The following is an 18742-nucleotide window of genomic DNA, read 5'->3' on the forward strand; positions in this document are numbered from 1 at the left end:
GGTACTCAATAAATCATCACTGAATGAACGAACCAGAGACCTGCTGGCTTCCTGAAGCGGCTGGAAACCCCCCACCCCACCCCAGCTTTACACCAGCCAGAGGGAGGTACAAGTGAACCTAGCTGGGAGGAGGAGCACCCCTTCCAGCCAGGGGTCAGCCAAAATGTCCAGGCCCCACTCCCAGTGCCTGGTGGGAAAAGAGAAGCCCCTGTCCTCAGCTACTTCCCAGCTAGCTGTGGCCGATCCACAGAGAGGGGTTTCCAAGCCAGGCGCGGGCCCGGCAACCTCTGTGGGCACACCACCTGCCCACAGCATTCTGCCTTGGCGTCCTGCTCTGTTTGGACAAGTTCCGCTCACCGAGTGTTCTCAACAATACTCTTACACACCCCACGGCTCTTGTTGTGTTATGAAAACAAAACAATGCACGCTAAGGGAAAAAAGCTGGGGTGCGGGGCAAGTGAGTGGGGAACCAGAGCGTGGCACACACGAATCTCCTTCGGGTCTCTATCCTAAAGGGGGCCCCTTTGCAGCACACGCTGGGGCAATGGCCTGTGTCACCCGAACAATGACATCATAAGGGGGAGGAGGGGGGCTCAGAAACCCAGAGATGAGTAAATGGAAACTTGTGTTTTTATACCCAAGGGACAATATCCCACCTACTTCATACCGCCTGGGGCTGTGGCAAGCCCTCTTGCTGGGGGAAGCTTCTGGGTGACTGGTGGGCCCCATCACCCCCCTCCCCCACCACTCCTCAGGAGCACCCCAGAAACGTAGTCTCAGAAGGTAAGGAATTCCTGGGGGTTGTGGGGTGGACGCGGGGCTGGGCTCTATGGCTGGAAAAAAATCAAGGCAGCCTGGACTCCCCACCTACCCCATGCCAGGTACCCATGTTAGGGGAAGGTAAGGCTGGGGTGGAGAGCTGCAGGCACGAGCAAATTCTTACCTACCACCCCCGACCAAAAAAATAAGTTGTTTTTTTTTTTTTTTGTCTTTTGCAAGTTAAAACTGAGCTAATGACACTGGGTGGGGCTCCGTGTTGAGGACCTCAAGCAGCCAAACCAAAATTCACTTCCAGCCAAGAGCTGCTTGGCCCCACCATTTGGGGAAGGAAACTGAAAAAGTCATGAAAAGATTCTTTAGTGAACCAGGAAATAAGGCTGCAGTTAACATTTCAACTGAAGGTGACCCTTCTGGTCAAATATTTTTTTTAATAATAAAAATAACAAAGTTCTCAAACAGCCCCTTTCTTCAAGAAAATGGCCTAACAGTCCTCGTGGGAGTGGAAGGGGGGGGTTGAAAACCCGAAGAAACAACACAACCACAACAACAAAAATTCAGGGCTGGCCTCCTCTTAGACACTACCTTTTGCGAACAACTTTTTTTTTTTTTCTGGAGTTCTTCTTATAAAAGGAATGATGCAATTTCCTGTCTTATCCCAATATTTCCTGTTCACTTACAAGGTGAAAGTTATCACTGTTTTAAACTGTCCTGAACTCCACAAAAAGCTCCTTTTTCCATCCAGGGCCCCCATTCCCAGCACAAAATCTCCCCACCTTAGAAGGCAAACACCTTTTTTAGAGTTGGCTTCATTAAAATGTCTCCCAGCTCCGTGTGGCAGACAAAATCTCCCGGATCACAGCTTCCCTAACCCAGATCCCCAAGGACACCCCACAGGCAGACGTGGAAAGGGGCCGGGGGCAGCCCTAGCGTGTTTGGGTACAGCCGTCGCTGACCAAGTCAATGTTGCTTTCTTGGTATGTTAGCCACTAAATTGAGAACTGGACCTCAGCTGTTAATAATATCTTCCCGCTGAAAATAGCCCCAAGAGGAAGCCTCTCTGTGACAGTAGGCACCCGGCCAGACTCTGGGCTAGCCATTCAATCCCGCGCAAGGAAGATGGTAGGACCAGGAGTGACCTCCCAGTGGCCGTGAGGTACAGTAACCTTTCACGAGGCTCCTGCAAAGGGAGGGCCCCCGGGGAAGTCACCCGCCTCCCTCTGCAGCCCTATAAACCTCAGTGGGGATGTCACACAGACCCGGGGTCCCAAGCTTTGGGGGATGGGGACAGCCCCAGCATCGTTACTCAGTTTCCAATCCCCAGGCTGGCCAGACCTGGGGGGAAAATACTATCTGAGGCAGAGAGGACACCACCAGGGCACTCACTTCCCTTGCAAAAAGGTCAGGCTCGGAAAGAACCACAGGGAACTTTCCTGCCTCTCATTTCTGCAACCCACATGGAAAAGGGAAGGTCAAAAAAAGAAAAGAAAAAAAGAAAAAACAACACTGAGAAGTGCCCGCTTCTCCCCACTTCTTCAGGGAGTTAAGAGTTAGAGAAGACAGGCCCATCCACGGGAGCCCCTCAACCTAGGAGACCTCAGAGGTATTATGGGAACAAGCGCTTGTCAACAGTAGCTCCCAGGTACCGAACACAAGCGTCTCCATTTTTATTCTCTGGAATCACCGTTCTTGATTATCCAAGTATCAGCATGCATTTAAAAGTGACCATAGGGGGATGCCTGGGTGGCTCAGTCACTGCCTTCAGCTCAGGTCATGGTCCCAGGGTCCTAGGATAGAGTCCCACATCGGGCTCCTTGCTTGGTGGGGAGCCTGCTTCTCTCTCTGCCTCTGCCTACAACTCTGCCTGCTTCTGCACGCGCTCTCTCTCTGACAAGTAAATAAATAAAAGCTTTAAAAAAAAATGCTTTATAAAAAAAAAAAGTGACCATAGGTCACTACTTTTAAAAATTGGGGTAAAATACATGTAACATAAAATGTACCGTTAGTGACAGAGTGTATTCCCAGAGTTATGTAAGCATCAGCAATACGTACATGGTTCCAGAACATTCTTTTCGCCCCAAAAAGGGAACTCTGTCCCACGGGCCACTTTTACAATCTCATTAAAGGGCAGAATCAGCTGGAGGAAGGTGCCAAGTTAACACACCTTGTGAAGCTACTCATCAAGCAAAAATCCTATTTGAGAAGAGGTTCATTCAGTGAGATACTCAAATTCTTCGCTAGAGAGAATGACACCTGTGTGGCCACCAAGAGAAGGCACAAGAATCCACCCCCCCACCACCGCAGGAACACAGATCTCTCTGCCCCTCCTCCCAGGGCTTCCTCAACCTGTCAGCACCTGGGGAGCTCCACATCCTAGAAGCTCACCTGCACACCATGATGCAGAAGATCCCAGGGTGTCTAACACGCAGCAAAGTCTGGGACCACCACCCTAGGCCTCGTGTCCCCCCCACCTGCTTTACAATTGCCACTGTGGGTTCCAAGCCCAGACTGAAGCGAACGGCTCAGGCTGGCTGTCACGCCACACTGGCAAGAGCTGGATTTCAGGACAGCGACAGCAATAAATGCAAAAGCAGCCAAACTTGAGCAGGACTTTAGCATTTCTTCCCTTTCCGTTGTCCTACTGGCTTGGAGCTTGCCACAGAGCCTCCTCCCCCGCAACAGGTCTAGAAGTCCACCCTGCTACAGCCAGGCTCTGCTAAGGAAAGCTCGAAGGAGGGTGGTGAGATTTCATGTGCTAGACTACAGCCGGACGTGACCCTGGAAACTGGCCCTCACCTGGCCCTCTCCCCCTTTGTTGGGAGGCCCTGTTCTGCCTTGGTGACAGAATGCAGGAGGCTGCATTCTGGCCAGTTCTGGCCAGGAGAGCAGCCCAGATTTGCTCCAGAGAACTTCGTCTCCCTGCACTTAACCCCTGCCTGCCTACCTCATTCTTTCTGGGACAAAGGGGAGTTCATGAATGAACCCACATCCAGGGCTGAGAGCATGGCCCCAAGCGTTGCAGACGCCTGAGCTGCTGTCCAGGACTGGTCTTCACGGGGGAGTGGGTGTGCACCAGGTGAGCTGGTCCAGGCCCGACTCATTACCCTGGCCTTTAGGGAGCTGTGGGCTGGGTCCCTAGAGATCCAGACTGTCTGGAGTGAGTAGGCAAGGAGTTCACTCACAGTCCCATGTGCTGGTACAGCTGACTCTCCCCAGCGCCTGCTCGGATGAGCTCAGCCCTCCTTCTCCACCACCACCACCACCACCACCCCTGGCATTAGAGACCTCAGTGAAACCACAAGCTGCTTGTTCCCAGGCAGAGGAAGGAGACATGAAAAACAGACAGGCACCCAGGTCCAGATCCCCAGCGTGCCATCACCATTCCAAGCTGGACAGTAATAACTGTTCCCACGGAGCTGATGAACTTTGTTTAGAAACAAGATGGAATCATCTTTCCTAAGCTACTTGGTTTGAACCGAAGTTGACCATGGACTGAGCCAGAGCACATTTCCAGATTATATACAGCTAATTTTGACGACTTCCTTCTCTGTAGCGATCACAGATGCCAGCAGGGATCAGAGACAAGGAAGGGACAAGCTCCAGGAGCGCCCACGGACCTAAGCACACTCCCATCACCCGTAAGTGGGAACGAGAAGCCATACATGGTCTTTGTTGGTTTTGGGTTTTTTTAAATACATGGCTCTTAAGGCCCTCCCCTGGGCTGTTGGGACCATGTCTCTCCGATAAGCAGGACTCTGAACAGCCAAGAGTTGGGGCTCCCTCAACCGCACTCCCAACCCCTCAAGACACATCAGTACCACATCAGCATTGCCCTCCACTTCCTTCCTTGAATTCCACGGTGGCATCTCTCTGGGAGTTTAAATAACTACGAACTGCTAGCCTCCAATCCCAGCCCCAACTAAGGCCAGCTCCAGACAGGAGTACGCACAGGGAGGAGGACGGAGGACGGGTCAACCGCCCAGAACCTGCAGGGGAGAGAGACGGTGCTCCTCTAACCCACCCAGGACAGGACAGATGAGCTAAAGGAAAACCCCACAGCGAACTCCAGACAGAGACTGCAAAGATGGCAGCTTCTAGCACATGCTTTTGTATCACTGTACCACCAGGGATACAGGCAAAACTCTGGGAGCAAAATCCTCCCGCTTCCACCACCGGGCCAAACCCTAGAAGCTTCCCCTCTGCATCAGACCTCTCCCAGGCGGGTCCTCCCCAGGCCAGGACCTGGTCCAGCGTCAAGGGCCCACTCAGAAGCTCCATGCCTTTCAAAAGGCACCACACAAACAACTGAACTCGCGGCTGCCGAATCAGGGCCCAGAACCAATCCACAAAGCACCCCCCGCACTCCCAAAGCCCATCTCCTCGTGGAAAAGCTGCTCTGCCATCCACCTACCCCAGGTGAGAGGAAGGAACCCACGCCTCTCCCACAGCCTGCCTGGGGACCCCTGCCTGCTTATGCGCTGGTGCACAGTCGTCGATCTGTACGTCTGCAGCACGCACAAGCACACACACACACACACACACACACACACACACACACACAAAACCATACACCAAGCAATCCATCTGTCTCAGAGAGCCGGCTGTCAGAAATGAAAGTACAATCTCCTGGAACCGAGTCCCAGCCTTCTAAAAATGTGCCGTTTTCCCAGACTGAGGAAACTTGCAGGGGTGGGGCGTGTTTCACTGCGAAGTCCCGAAGGCCTGGGCCCATCGCCTCCCCGGCCAGACCCAAGCTGCAAGGCTGGATTCCAAACGCAGGCAGCGGGCCTGCGCCCAGGACTCCCAGCCACCCACTCCCCTTCCCCGCAGGAGAGGGAAGGGCCAGCCTCGGAGTCACCCCGGCAGTTCAGGAGGGGAATGCCTTTGAGCACACCCCCACCCCAACCTCCGAGGCACCACATTTTCACATGTGGCTGTTTTTTCTTTCCCTTCTTCCCTTGCCAAGAGAATCAAGCTCTGGCTCCCGCTCCCGACCTTCCCTCCCACCCTAAACTGAGCCCCATTCATGAAGCCTGCTCTCAGCCAGGGCAGGACAGGAAGGAAAACAGCACACAGGGCCTGTGAAAGACACACTCACAGAGGTTATTTCAAGGGGGAGGAAGGGGCAGGTCCTGGCGGCCGCTTTCACCGCTCCCCACCTTGACTGCCCGCTTGCCGCCCCCTTCCCGAAGCAGGCTCCCACCCTCTAGCCTCTGCTGACCCCTTGGGCAGCCTCGTCCCACTTGGCCATGGGCCCTGCCCCATTCAGCCACGCCACCACCACAGCCCCCACCAGCCTCATCCTCCAAGGTGGACACACCCAGGCCACCCCCCTCCCCTGATGGAAACATCAACTTGGGAAGGAGGAGGTTTGGGCTCCCTCCATCTCCCTCATCCTGGACCCGGGCCATTAAATCATCTTTTAGGAGGCACTCTCGCTCCGAAGGGCATAGCTCCGGGCTTTCTCCATGCCCATCACCTCCCCTCTTGACACCCCCAAACCACTGGGCACCAACCCAAAAAATCAAGTTTCTTCAATTTCCCCACACAACACATTATTAATAAACTGCTCCAACCCTGAACGGAAAGAAGAAAGAGCTCAAACTTTGAAGCCTTGGGAATTAGTAAATTAAGAGCTAAAATTCAAAACAAATGCTCTTTCATGTGGGGGGCCCCCTGGTCTTTTTCCTTTTGCAGTTTGGTTAAACCATTGGATCCCTTCAGAGACAACCGCTCCTCCCTAGCAGCTCCTTAGTGATCTAAATGGTTGCAATTACCTTAGGGGGCAGCAGTTAAGTCACTGTTTTACCCACACACCCCTTCCCCCGTTTGGGGAGGGCTTTGGGAACGTGAAGTCAAGCGCCCACCCATCTCCGACGGGGCTGCCTGGGGCATGCTGTGCTGTTGTTTGGCTCTTGGGCCAAGGGAGGAGAAGCTCGGGCTGGTGTCGTCACTTCCCCCAGCAGAGGAGACAGACAAGATGTTATCAATGAGACAACCCTTCCGAAAAGCCCCCCCCTTTCAAAAGCTACCACTTCCCTTGCTTATTTCATGTGGTTCGAAGGGGCTGGGGCTCCTCCCTACACATTCAAGATCTAAAAAATAATCCCATCTAATAACATCCTGAGTGTGTTCTTTTGCCCAGACCCTCTCCTCTTCCTGGCCTTCTTTCTTTCAGGAACTTTCTCCGTCTTAGAAAGCAGAGAAGACGCAGTTCACACGTTCCTGCAAATTGCCAAGTGTTCCCCGCTTCATCGCTCTGGTCCAGCCCCGTCCTCAGGCCCGAAGCCCCGCCCCCTCTCCGAGTCCCCCTCTCCTTCCTGCTCACTCCTCATTAGGAGCTTTGTGTAAACAAAACCCTCCTGTCCCAGACAACAGTCAGAGTATATTCTGCGCTGAAATAAAAACAAACAAGGGTCTTCCTAAAGGCGTCTTCCAAGCTCAGTTCCCGGGGAGAGCCTAGGAGGGTCTGGCCAGGATGAGCTGAGCATGACCGTGGCATGGAAGCAGCGCCTGACTCCCAGAAGTCACCCCACAGAAGGGGGTACACCACAGTACCCCCCCCCGAGATAAATTCTACTGCTTCCATCCAAGCCGTCATGATCCTATACCAAATGTCCCAAAGCAAGAAACGACAAATGCATGGAACTCTGTGGAATTTCTCCCCCACCCCCCCAACCCCCAGTCTACTTTGCCTCTTTGCTCTAGCGAGCTCTCAGAAAACCCAGTGATGCCATACTGGGGTGCAAAAATCAGGTGTAAATCGGATGTCTTCAGAAAAAGAGGAAAATGCTTCCCACTTACACTGCTCATGAGTTTCTCCAAGTTTATGACTCTCTTCTCCTGCCTCTCAAGGACAAGGATGCTCGGCTGCCCAATGCCCCTCCCTCAATTCCGTGACCCTTCAGCACTGGCATTCCAGGCCCTCCAGCACACCCATGGACCCTGAGGAAAAGCTTCCCTCCCGGGTAAGCCCTCTGAGATCTACAGTCTGCAGGGCCTCCATCCTGTGACTCCCAGGCACAGATATGCCCTAAGCTAGACCGGGAATGGCAACTTTCACAAAGGCATGGAGGACATCTATGCAGAATTCCCACCCGTTATCTCTCCAAGTTCCAGAAAGCTAGATCCATCCCTTTCAAGCTGCTCAATCATTAAGGACAAGTCGGTAAAAGATTTAAACCAATCAACTAATGAGACCCAAGTCAGCCAAGTACAACCCCCCTGAGCCAGTAGCTTCTTTCACAATAATCAGGAAACAGCACCCCGCCAGCCTGCAGCTGGCCCCCACTTCCTCATCCACAGAGCAGGCACAGGGGACTACAGAATGACCAGCTCAGGGGCCTAAGTCAACACGGATGCATCCAGTTTAAGCACATACAAGTGAGAATTAATCCCAAACCCGTGGGGACAGCAGCAGGCCACCCCCATTCCTCCAGCGTCCAGTCATTTCAAGAGGTCTTGAAACTGCCAGGAAAAATAAGGGGAAATGTCTCACCTGAAAGCCCCCCAGGGGCTAGATAATTCGTTCCCCCTGTTTCAGCGGAGGAAGGCACAGCATCTGGACAGTCCGCTGTGGATTTGAGAATGAAAGAGAAATAAATAAATACACAAATAAATAAAAACACCAAGATCAATTTTTAAGCACATTCTAAACAGCTTTAAAGAGAAACCACACATTCCAAGCAGCTGACTCCTGCTGCGACGCTGATTATTAACGGACTGCTCAGGCTTCGCTGCCCAGGGCAAGACAGACCACAGCACCTTGTCACCCGTCTGGGCTCCGGGCAGCCAGTTAATCATTGGTCAAGTCAGGCTCCATCACAGACTGGCTGGAAATTTCTCTTTTATTGCAAATCCCCCATTGAGAAAACCAGGTAGTTCCCAAGGTCAAAGAACGCCTGGGTTCTGTTCTCAACCCCCACTGCGGTCTGCCTACCAGCTATCGCTCGATCAAGGGTGAAGACTCTGCTCAGATCCTGGGGCCTCTCTGCCACTCCCACAGACCAGTCTCTCCCTCATCTTGTGAAAGATAAACTTCCCAGTTCTTTAGGACTTTTTCAAGACTGCCCTTGGGCTAAAAAAGTCCTTTTTTTTGTTTTTGAATCTTATTTATTCCAGGCTCCCTGTCCACGCCTCGCTGAGCAGGGAGTCCAATGTGGGGCTCGATCCCAGGACCCTGGGATCACGACCTGAGCCAAAGGCAGACACTTAACCAACTGATCCACCTAGACCCCAGCTTTTCCCTTTATAAATGACGCGTAAGTAGTATGGGAAAGCGTACACATCTCAGAACCACTCCGTGAATCCTACTCCTGTACATGCCTGCATAAAGCCACCACCACCAGATCAGGACAGAGAACATCTCAAGGCTCACAGCTGGAGGGGAAATACCTCCTTCCAGGACTGGTCCAAACTCCTTGTCTCTAAAAACCTTCGCGGGCAGCCCCAGACCTGTAAGCCTCCCCCACCCCCCCACATCCGCCTTCCCTGTCCTCGGCTCCCATAAAATCTTTCTGGCACCCAGCACTTGGGAGTTCCCTTCTGCCGTCTTTGCTGATCGTTTCCCTTCAGATCCCACCTGTCCTAGCCAGACTAGAAGCTTCTCTTCAACATCTGTCACCCTCGGGTGCTCAGCACAGTGACCTGAATGTTCACGAGGATCATTAATGACAATTCTACCTGAGAAATAGACTTGACAGTCTCCCTCCAAGCAACTAAACAAACAAACAAAAAAAGTCTCCAAACCACAACTAATTACGCCATGAAACAAAGATACACAAGACCCTGTAAGCTGTGTCACGCACCACTAACAATGCCAAACTTCCAGAGAGCCCTAGAAAAAAGCTAGCTCAGGAAAGAGGCTTCCTGGTGTCACCCAAGCACACAATTCCAGCCCCCCAACCACCCCAGGTGACCAGCAGCATGTCCCCAGGGTAGTGTCCTAACCAGCTTCCCACTGGATCCACTTGGCCAGATGGGCCAATAGAAGCCAAAGTCAAGAGCAGCCCGGAGGCAAGGAGCCCATCAACAGTCTCTATTCCCCTCCTCAAAGAAGAGGTGAGGGGCTGAGCAGGGCTTAACACAGGACCCCAAAACCACCACCTCTGGGTTTCTCCCACCTGCCCCTGCATTTCTCTTTGTGGCTGGAAGAACAACTTTTCAAAAATTCTCACCAGGGGAAGGGGGAGCGCAGGCGCCGCAGCAGTGGGCAGGGGAGAGAGAAAAAGATGGCGTGTAATCTCGTTTTATCAGGGTGAAGTGTAATTCCTAACAGGAATATACAGTTTTACAGGATACACTTAATCAAATGCAAAACAATAGGGGGAGCAGGAAATGGAGCTGCTTGTTAACTGGTGGAGACCCTACGCTGTCTAAACTACTTTGATGGCCTTCACCATGTTCTAGAGATAGGCCCTAGCTACCCACAAGCGGAAGACACACCTCCCCCACCCCCGTTAAAGATGACAACTGATCCACAGCCACGGCCCCCTGCTCTCCTTCAGTTTTGGCTGGCTCGGTCCCAGGGGCCAAGTGTGTTTCAAAGGAAGAGCCCAGCATCTCGTGGGGCAGAGCTGGGACCACATTCAGGGTGTCAGCCCCGCTCAGATCAAAGGTAAGCCAGGTCGGCACCGACAACCATAAGCGTTTTTATGAAATGGTGCTCTGCCCTTCTACAGAGCCTTTGATCTCAGGAGGGATTTACAAACATTAATTAAGCCTCCCTACCACCCCTGTGAAGTAGCAAAGTATACCTGTTCGACCCGCACCCGGGTAAACTGAGGCGTCCCTGACAGTCCAAGGGGCCACCCAGTGAGAGCTGGGCCATGCCCGAGAGCTCATCTCGCCCCTCCCAGAGCTCTCCCTCCCCCGGCATCCCCGGCCCCCGAAGGTAGTCAGGCCAAAAGTCCCAGCATCCAGCCTGACCTCGAGCTACACAGCCAGGGGCTCGCAGCTTGTAAAGGTCCAAGAGGCCACACACCTCCATCCCTCACCCACTAAAAATTCCAGCAAGACAGACCTCCAAAGTTAGTGTCTCGGTCTCTGCCCTGTGTCACCGCTCTCCCAGGCTGCACACACACACACACACACACACACACACACACATGTTCTAGGCCATTCCTGGCTCTCACCCATCGTTAAACATTACCAAGCACCCAGTTAAAGTGCTGGGTTCTCTGGGAGGAAGACAGTCCTTAAAAGACGCTAACCTGGGGACCAGCCAAGGAACAAGCTGTTCAGAGGGTACAAGGTGAGGGAGCTGGAGATCCAACTTCTCTCACCAAGAGAATGATTCCTGGAGAGCCTGGATGCTCTGTCAACTTAGTTCTGAGCTTCGTTAAGGGGCACCAGAGCCAGAGGAGCTCCAACCCCACTCCCTGCCAACCACAGCTGTACCCTCAATGCACCAGCTCTGCCCCCTATCACAAGCCCCATGAACCCTGGGGACAGCACAATCCATGGCATCAGAATCATTCACATTTTTAGACAGGCACATCACCAGGCCTGTAGAATGAATGAATGAACCAGTTAATGAGCCAATGAATGAATCATTTAACTCTTCACTCTTTGATCTAGATTTAAAGAGGTTCGGAAAAGTTAAAAGGCATGCGTTAAGAAGTAAAAACAGGGCTAGATCCCAGACTTCCCAACTACGCTTTGGAGGACTGATCCACCTAGTGGGTACCGATCACCTGGGTCCCCAGCCTACTCAAGTAGTTGTCTCCAGCAAGGACCCCCTCCCACCGCCCACCAGTCAAGCCCTCTCTGCACCATCAGATACAATCCGGAGGACACAGGGAGCGGAGCCCACAGAGCACTCCCCTCAGCAGCCCCAGACCATAAATCAACTGCTACTCTGAAACAGCACGTCCTTATCCCTTGTGGGAAGGGAGGGAGTCTTCTTGACTTCAAATAGCCCCAAGTCCCAGCCATCTTGCCCCTAGGTTCAGTTAATGTCTCTTTCCCGGAAAATCCTGTTGGTTTGGGACCACCCGGCACCCAGTCTAGAAGCTACCCCAGGACGGCCTGAACCACAGCAAAATAGGAGCTCCCAGCTTTAAGCCCTGGAGTTCCTCCAAAGGCTGCAGAGGTACCAGGCCCCAAAGGCCTCTCTTCCCAAGCTGGAGACTTCCCAGAAGGGATTCTCTTAGCTGTGCGACTGGCTAAGATTTTAACAGTTGTCCATTGTAAAACCTTGTAACTGGTTCTCACCTAATCACCCAAGACCAAAAATCCAGCCTAGAGCTCAGACGCTTAAGAATGCAATGAGCTGATCTCAATTCCCCAGCCAAGTGTTCTCCTCCCCCGTGCAAAGTGTAGACAAAAACCTGGGGCAGCATCCCATCTGTGTGTGTGACTTCAAGGCCCGGGTCCCTGCCCTATCTCCAGCCCCACCATTCCCAGACCTGGCTACCCGCCAGGGTATGAAGACAATTCTTGGTTGGGGGGGTGGTTTTGCCCCTTTAACCACCTCCTGCCCCTACATAACAGCTCCTTTTTTCATTCTTTTGTTTTTGTTTTGTTTTGTTTTGTTTTAAACAAAACGTTTTTGGGTGAGTAACCAGCTGTTTGAGTTTCCGATTGGCAGGCTAATCACTTCCTATTGGCTGATCTTGAAAACTTTTCTCCCCCTTGGAAATGGCACACTCCTGTCTTTGTGGCTTCTCTGTTTACACACATTTTGCTACCTAATGTCAACACTTGCTAATGAATAAATCTATCACTCCACTCACAGAAAATGAAGTCCTGGCCTGACAAGAGGACTGCCTGCATCCATCCTATGAACGGATTTATCCTCATGTCCCTGCAGGAGACCCAAGACGACACCCTCCCTTTCTATGCTTTCAGGTTTCCACAAGCATTTATCGACCCCTAGTAATCTTTACTCCTGGGACCAAGGTGAATGGTCTTTCTCTCCTTTATGGATCCCCTCCAGATGGGAAAGATGAAGTTAAAACCAGAACAGGGCAGAGATTGGCCCCTTGTAGGACGAACCTCACAAACACTGGGTCTCGATATCGAAGCCCAGCCAGAAGCCCAGCCAAGCTCCGTTCGTGGTGATGTTTGTTACAAATACACAAAGCCGGTTATCTCCTCATTAATGACCATTTATCTGGTGTTTTGTAAATCGAAAGCAAAATATCTCGGGCTTTGCAGGCAGTGGTTAGCCCAGCACCAGGCAGGCAGCAACGCCTCCCGACTTCAGGGAGCGGAGGAGTCCCGGGAGGGCTGGCTGCAGAGCACAGGCTTCGGTTACACCGTTCATTAAAGTATTTAATTTATGACAACGCCCCAGCAAAACTTTTAATTAGTGGGGGGAAAGGCCCAACGGCCAAAACTCATGAGGCGGAAGGACTTGTGGAATTCCAAGAGAGAACTGGGGCCCAACCCTTCACGTCTCCTGCGCCCAGAACCTTGGCCAAACAAAAACGTCACAAGGGTTGCAGTTTTCAGGTACCAGGACATGGGCCTGAAGGCCCAGGTTACACACAGTCCCTGCTTTTCAGGGGGTGAATCCCTTCTCCCCTCACCGTGCAAGAAGGGGCTCGAGGACACTGGAGCCCATCCCTGCTGGCACTCCCGGGTCCCAGTTTTCGCTGCCCCGCTGCCCCCTGGCACTGTGTGCCCCAAGGGTGAGCCCCTGCCCAGCCAGCCAGCAGCTGAAAGCAGACGACCGCAATGGGGCTGTGCCAGTCTCAAATGGGCTTCCGCTCTGGCCCCGCGCCACCCAGTGACAAAGCAACAGGCAGGCAGAGCTATGCTAAAAACTCGTGTAGTCCCAAGAATTCTGAGAAAACCCAGGGACGAAGTGACTTCCAGGTGTCCTCTGCTTCTGTCGCCTTCACTTGTTTTTGTTTTGTTTTATTTTAGAGCGGAAAAGTGTCCCAACCTACGGGCACAGAGGCACAGTAACAGAAAAATCATTTCCCTGATAAAACATGTCTACTGGCCAGGTAGAAAGGCTTGTTTACAGATTTTCTAACCTCTTACTTTCAACCAAAGCCTTCCCTGCCCCTTTGAAACAGTCTTCCCTCTCCTCAAATTATCCATTCTTCTCACTGACTCTTCTGGCACTCACAAGGTCTGCATTTTCCCAGCAACCTGTCCTATTTGGCGCTGGAAGACACTCTGCGTGGATCAAATTCCACGTGTTAAAGCTGAGCCAACACTGGTGAGAGTGAAAATACGTTAAAAAAAAAAAGTAACAAAACGTTAAGGAACACCTTTGCAAAAAAGAAAATCGAGATAGACATTCATTCACGCGCGCGCGCGCACACACACACACACACACACACACACCCAACCCAGCCACAACAAAAACAGAAAAATCCACCAAACTTCCAACAGAGGAAGCCCAGAATCACCTCGGGGCAAGCCCAGCGCCTCCCCAGAGCCGCTGCCTCGACAGAACGATCCGCGGTCTAGAGGCTCCACGTCTAACTTAAGATAGGAAGGATATTTTTAAAATCATCCACTCACCAGTTGGTTTGAGAAAATCCATCGGGTATCTGGAGTAAGGAGGAGGGGGAGACTCTGGAATTAAAAAAGTAAGAGAAAATAAAGGCCGAGCCATGAGAGAGAGAGATAGAAACTTACGATAACAGAGGCATTCTTTCAGCCCAACTGTTTGTCTTAGCTGTGGGGGTTGGAGGCAGGGCCGCGAGGCGGTGATTGCCTTGATATTTAGCTGTCAGATAAACAAAAGAGGCCGCCTGGCGCCAGCCTCGGCGCTCCGCTCCTCCACGTCTGCAGCAGCCCCGCCGCCGCGCTCCGCCGGCCCGGCTGGAAAGCACCGGCTCGGCCGGGGCCGCGCACTTCACAGTTCACGGGGCGGGGGAGGGACAAAGCCCCCTCCCCTTCCCCAACCCCGACTCCGTCCTCCTGTCCGCCTGCCCGCCGGGGGCGCCAATTCACCCCCCGCGACCCCCCGCCCCCGCCGCACACGCGCGCAGAAAACTCGGGGATCCCCTTTCCCAGCCCACCCGGGAGACGCGCCCCAAGTGCGCGGGCGAACTTGGGAGGATCTGCGGGAGCCCGAGGCACATCCCCCGCGGCGCACAGAGACGTGGAGAAACGGGAAGCGGTGGAAAAGGCTGAAGGAGGCTGGGGTCTCCGAAGGGAGGCCGAGGCTTGGAGGAGCAGGGGACAGACCACCTTACAGTCGATTCTCTGCTTTACTGTACTGGAAGGGAAAATGCTGAGGATACCCAACTTCTGACCACTGGCTCTTTTCCATTCTGACTGGCGGACTTGAGCGTGAGAAACCCAGCTGGGCCTCCCATCCTAACCCCCTCTGCCCCAAGACCCCAGGGCTGCGCGGCCAGGGAGGATCCCGACTTGACGCTCCTTGTTTACTAAACGCACAGAGACTCCCAGCCTCTACAACTCGCTTCTCCCAACCTTCCTTGGCGGGCTTGGACAGAATCCAACTCGGCCACACACCTCAACGCTTTTCCGGGTGCATGGGAGGCGTGACCCCCACTTCTCTGTGCACACCCAGCTGATGTGGAAATAAAAGCAACTCATTTTTAACCGCGTGCCTGGGAAAAATGTGCCTAGACAATGCCCTCAACCCACCTAGGGGCAGCAGAGCAAAAGAACCTGGAAGGGAACCCCCAGGAAATGCCCTTGCAGTTTCCCCGTGTTCTGTTCTCCACTTTTGTCCCCAAAATCTTCCCAGGAGAGAATGTACACCCTTCCCAACCAGCGCGCGCGCGCGCGCAAACACACACACACACACACACACACACACACACACGCCCCGGGGGGTTAGGGGGTTCTTCCACTTGTGCGCCAGCGGAAGGGAAGGGAGGGGGTGCGCGCAGATCAACTTCTTACCTAGTTCGCAGAGTCGGCTAAGGTGATGGGGGTTGCAGCACACCAGCTCGGGGTTGATCTTCCCGTAAGATTCACAGCAACACAGCCTCTTGACTTCCGAGGAATGCCTGAGATCCGGCCACCTGAACACTTTGCACAGCAGGAGGGGGAGCGAGTAGGACGAGGGCGGCTGCGCGGGCTGCGAGCCGGCGGGCGCCCCCAGGCCCAGCCTGCAGTCCAGGCGGCCGGGCAGCAGGAGGCACGCGGTGCGCGTACCGCCGCGGGACTCCACGGCCTGGAGCAGCAGCTCCAACTGCCGTTCCTTCAGTTTCTTGAGCACCGAGTGCGTGAGCGCCTTCAGATCCGCCTCGGCGCCCCCGGCCGCGCCGGCGCCCGTGGCTGGGGGGTGGGGATGGTGGTGACCTTTGGCACCTCGGACCGCCTTGCCCAGGCAGCAGCCAGCCCTGCCAGCGCCGCCGCCACCGGCCCCATGTGCCCGGCCGTCCGTCGCCCCTTCTCCCCGCAGCTCGCCGCCTCCTCCGCCTCCCCCCGCGCCCTCCTCCTCGTCCTCGCCGCCGGGCGCACGGCTCCTCCAGAGACGCCGGACGAGCGTAGATCGTTTGGTCCTGAACATGCGGGGCGAGGAGGCGAGGAGAAAAGTCGTTTGCCGGCTAAGGAGCGAACATGACCTCCGCACACCATGAAGAAGTCGGGCGCCGAGTTGGGGCAGCAGGCGCAGGCGATAGCAGCAGCAGCAGGGGCCCGGGCAGGAGCGGCGGCGGCCCGAGGGGCGCTCCGTGGCATGCGCCAGTCTCCCGGAGACCGGGGCGCGCGCGGGGGCCCGGGGGCGCCCGCCGGGGCTCGGGGGCCTGCGCTCTGGCTGCCCCACCCCGCGCGGCCCGCGCCGTGCGCGGCTCTCGGGCCCCGGAGCACCCCGGAGGAACGCGGCCGCCGCTTCCCTGGGGGCGGCGAAGCCTACCCCAGTCGGCGCCTCCCAAAAAAGAGGCCCCCCCGCAGCGGCTCCCGAGAGTCGGGCTCGCCAGCCTCGGCTTCCTACATGGAAGATCCGCGGGGGCAAAAAACGAAAGACGTTCGGCTGGGCTGCTGGAGGGAAGAAAAAGCCTCTTTCCCCCTTGCTAAGCAACTTAATTTGGGGGTGGGGAGAACAAGCAATTAAAAAAAAAAAAAGCAGGCACGCGATTTATTTTTTTCCTCTATATCCTTAGTAACCGGATCTCCTCGAATTCCGTGCACACGAAGACTCGGGGGAGGGGGCCGAGTGGACTTCACCCCGCATGAGATGTCTGGCGAAATAGGAAGGCTCTCAAAAATCTAAGAACCAAATATGCAAAGCCCAAAATGAAAAACACCACCTCCTCGCACCCCCGGAGGTCTGGGGGCGTCCGGCTGGAGCTAAGGTTTAAAAAAAGAAATGTTTACAAAGTAGAACAAGACGTTTGAGGGGTGGAAAAAAACGTATCCACGAGTTACATCCCCCTTTTTTCCTTACAGAGCCCCGCTGGTCTTCCTCTCCTTTTCTTCTGCCAAGAAAAAAAAAAAATCGTATATTTTTTTAATCCACAGAAAGCTCTGGCTAGGCTGCTTCAATCCGCGGCATCTGGGTGTTTCAGGGGAGTCTGGTCTTTCCTCCTGCGCTCCCGGGGGCCCCGGTCCTCGGCGGGGACTTCCTCGGGGCTGGCGGGGGCGCAGGGGCAGAAGATGCTGCTGCTGCGGCGGCGGCGGCGGCGGCTGCGCCCGGCGGGGCTGACAGCGCGGGGGAGGGCGGCGCGGCGGCGGCGGCGGGCCCCTGGCGGGTCGCGCGCTCTCGCCCTCCTGGGCGCAAGCTGTTCACTGACGCGGGGGCCGCCGGCGCCCCCTCCCCTAGCCGCGCCTGGCCGCCGGGACTCCCCGCAGGAGCTGCTCGCCCCGACCCGGCTGCGGCGGCAAGGAGGCCCGGGTGTCCTCACGCCGCCTCCTCCACCAAGACTCTCCTCGTCGCGCCCGGGAGCCTCCTTGTCCCCCGTCCGCCCTCTCCTGGCGCTCGGGTCCTTCTGCCGCCGCCGGGGGCTCGCCGCGCCCCACTCAGGGTCTCCGGGGCCGGACGCTCGGCAGCTCGGCGCCGGCGGGCTGGCTCTGTCTCGGGCAGCTCTCTCCCGCGCGGCGAGCGGACCGAGCACGGCGCCCGGCTGGCTCGGCTGGCGCGGCTTGGGGACAGGGTGCTCCGTGCGCCGAGCGAGTGAGCGAGTGTGCCCGCGGCTCGCTGCCTCCCGCAAGGCCTCCCGCCCCCGCCCCCTTCCCTCCCCCTTCCTCCCCCTTCGCTCCCCCGCCCCCAGCCGCCGCCACCGCCGCCGCCGCCTCCTCCCCGCCCCCCGCTCCCCCCCCCTCGGGCCCTCTGCTCTGCTGGTTCCACTGCGCAGTGGCGCGCCCGGCTCCGGCCTCGTCACGTGGCCGTCTAGACACCCTGTCGCTTTAAAAAAAAAAAAAAAAAGCGATTGTGTTTCGCAAACAACAGATCGGGTTTCTAAAAGCTATTTCTCCCCCCGCCCCCCCCGTCACCGCCACCCCCTCCCCAGCCTGCAGAAGGGGGACCACGGTGAGGGGGGTGGGTAAAGGTGGGGAGCCTTGCAGCTCCCAGAATCGATTAGCCCTGGCAGGATCAGAGAAGAAACGGGAAGACCCGACAGCACCGAGCGGGCTTCGCCGGCAGGTTTTGGAGCGGAACGAACCGGTCGGTGGCCCGATTTAGACCCAGCCCGGGAAGCTCAGCGGTGGCTGTCCCGCGCGCGCTCGCCCTAGCGCTTCATTCATTCGTTTTGTTTTAAAGGCCCTGGCGGCGGATCCCCTGGCCGCGCGGGAGGGAAGGGGGAGGAGAGCGCTGTCTCCGTTCAGAAGACATTTACACCGGACTGGACCCAGGCCCTGGGAAGTGTGCGCTGGAGGGAACAGCCGGGCAGCCGAGGGCGGGGAGGCGGCGCGAATGTGACCTCAGCGGCGGCCGCGCGCTCCCTCCCGCCCTCTCCCGCTCCGGGCTCGGGTTTCTAGGACTGCCTGGAGAAGTGTGTCTTGTGCACAGCTCTGGAATGCATTTGGCAGGCTGACGGGCTGCGAGGGGCAGCATCCAGGCTGGAGAAGGGGCGGGGGCGGG

At 55.5% G+C, this 18742-nt stretch overlaps 1 protein-coding gene across 1 annotated transcript in view; it reads right to left on the reverse strand.

Moving 5' to 3' along the window:
- Positions 1-17848, reverse strand: part of SMAD7 (SMAD family member 7) — a 31584-nt gene extending 13736 nt beyond the window's left edge. The window contains exons 1-3 of the mRNA XM_004752186.2: positions 15619-17848; positions 14260-14313; positions 8276-8350 (exon numbers count right to left, since the gene is read on the reverse strand). Coding sequence (XP_004752243.2) covers positions 8276-8350; positions 14260-14313; positions 15619-16231 — 742 coding nt within the window. The 5' untranslated portion in view covers positions 16232-17848. The remainder of the gene's footprint in view (positions 1-8275; positions 8351-14259; positions 14314-15618) is intronic.
- Between the last annotated feature and the right edge of the window lie 894 nt (positions 17849-18742).

The sequence above is a fragment of the Mustela putorius genome, unplaced genomic scaffold (genome assembly GCF_011764305.1).
Source record: "Mustela putorius furo isolate JIRA1106 unplaced genomic scaffold, ASM1176430v1.1 tig00003858_pilon_pilon_pilon, whole genome shotgun sequence".
Taxonomy (NCBI): domain Eukaryota; kingdom Metazoa; phylum Chordata; class Mammalia; order Carnivora; family Mustelidae; genus Mustela; species Mustela putorius.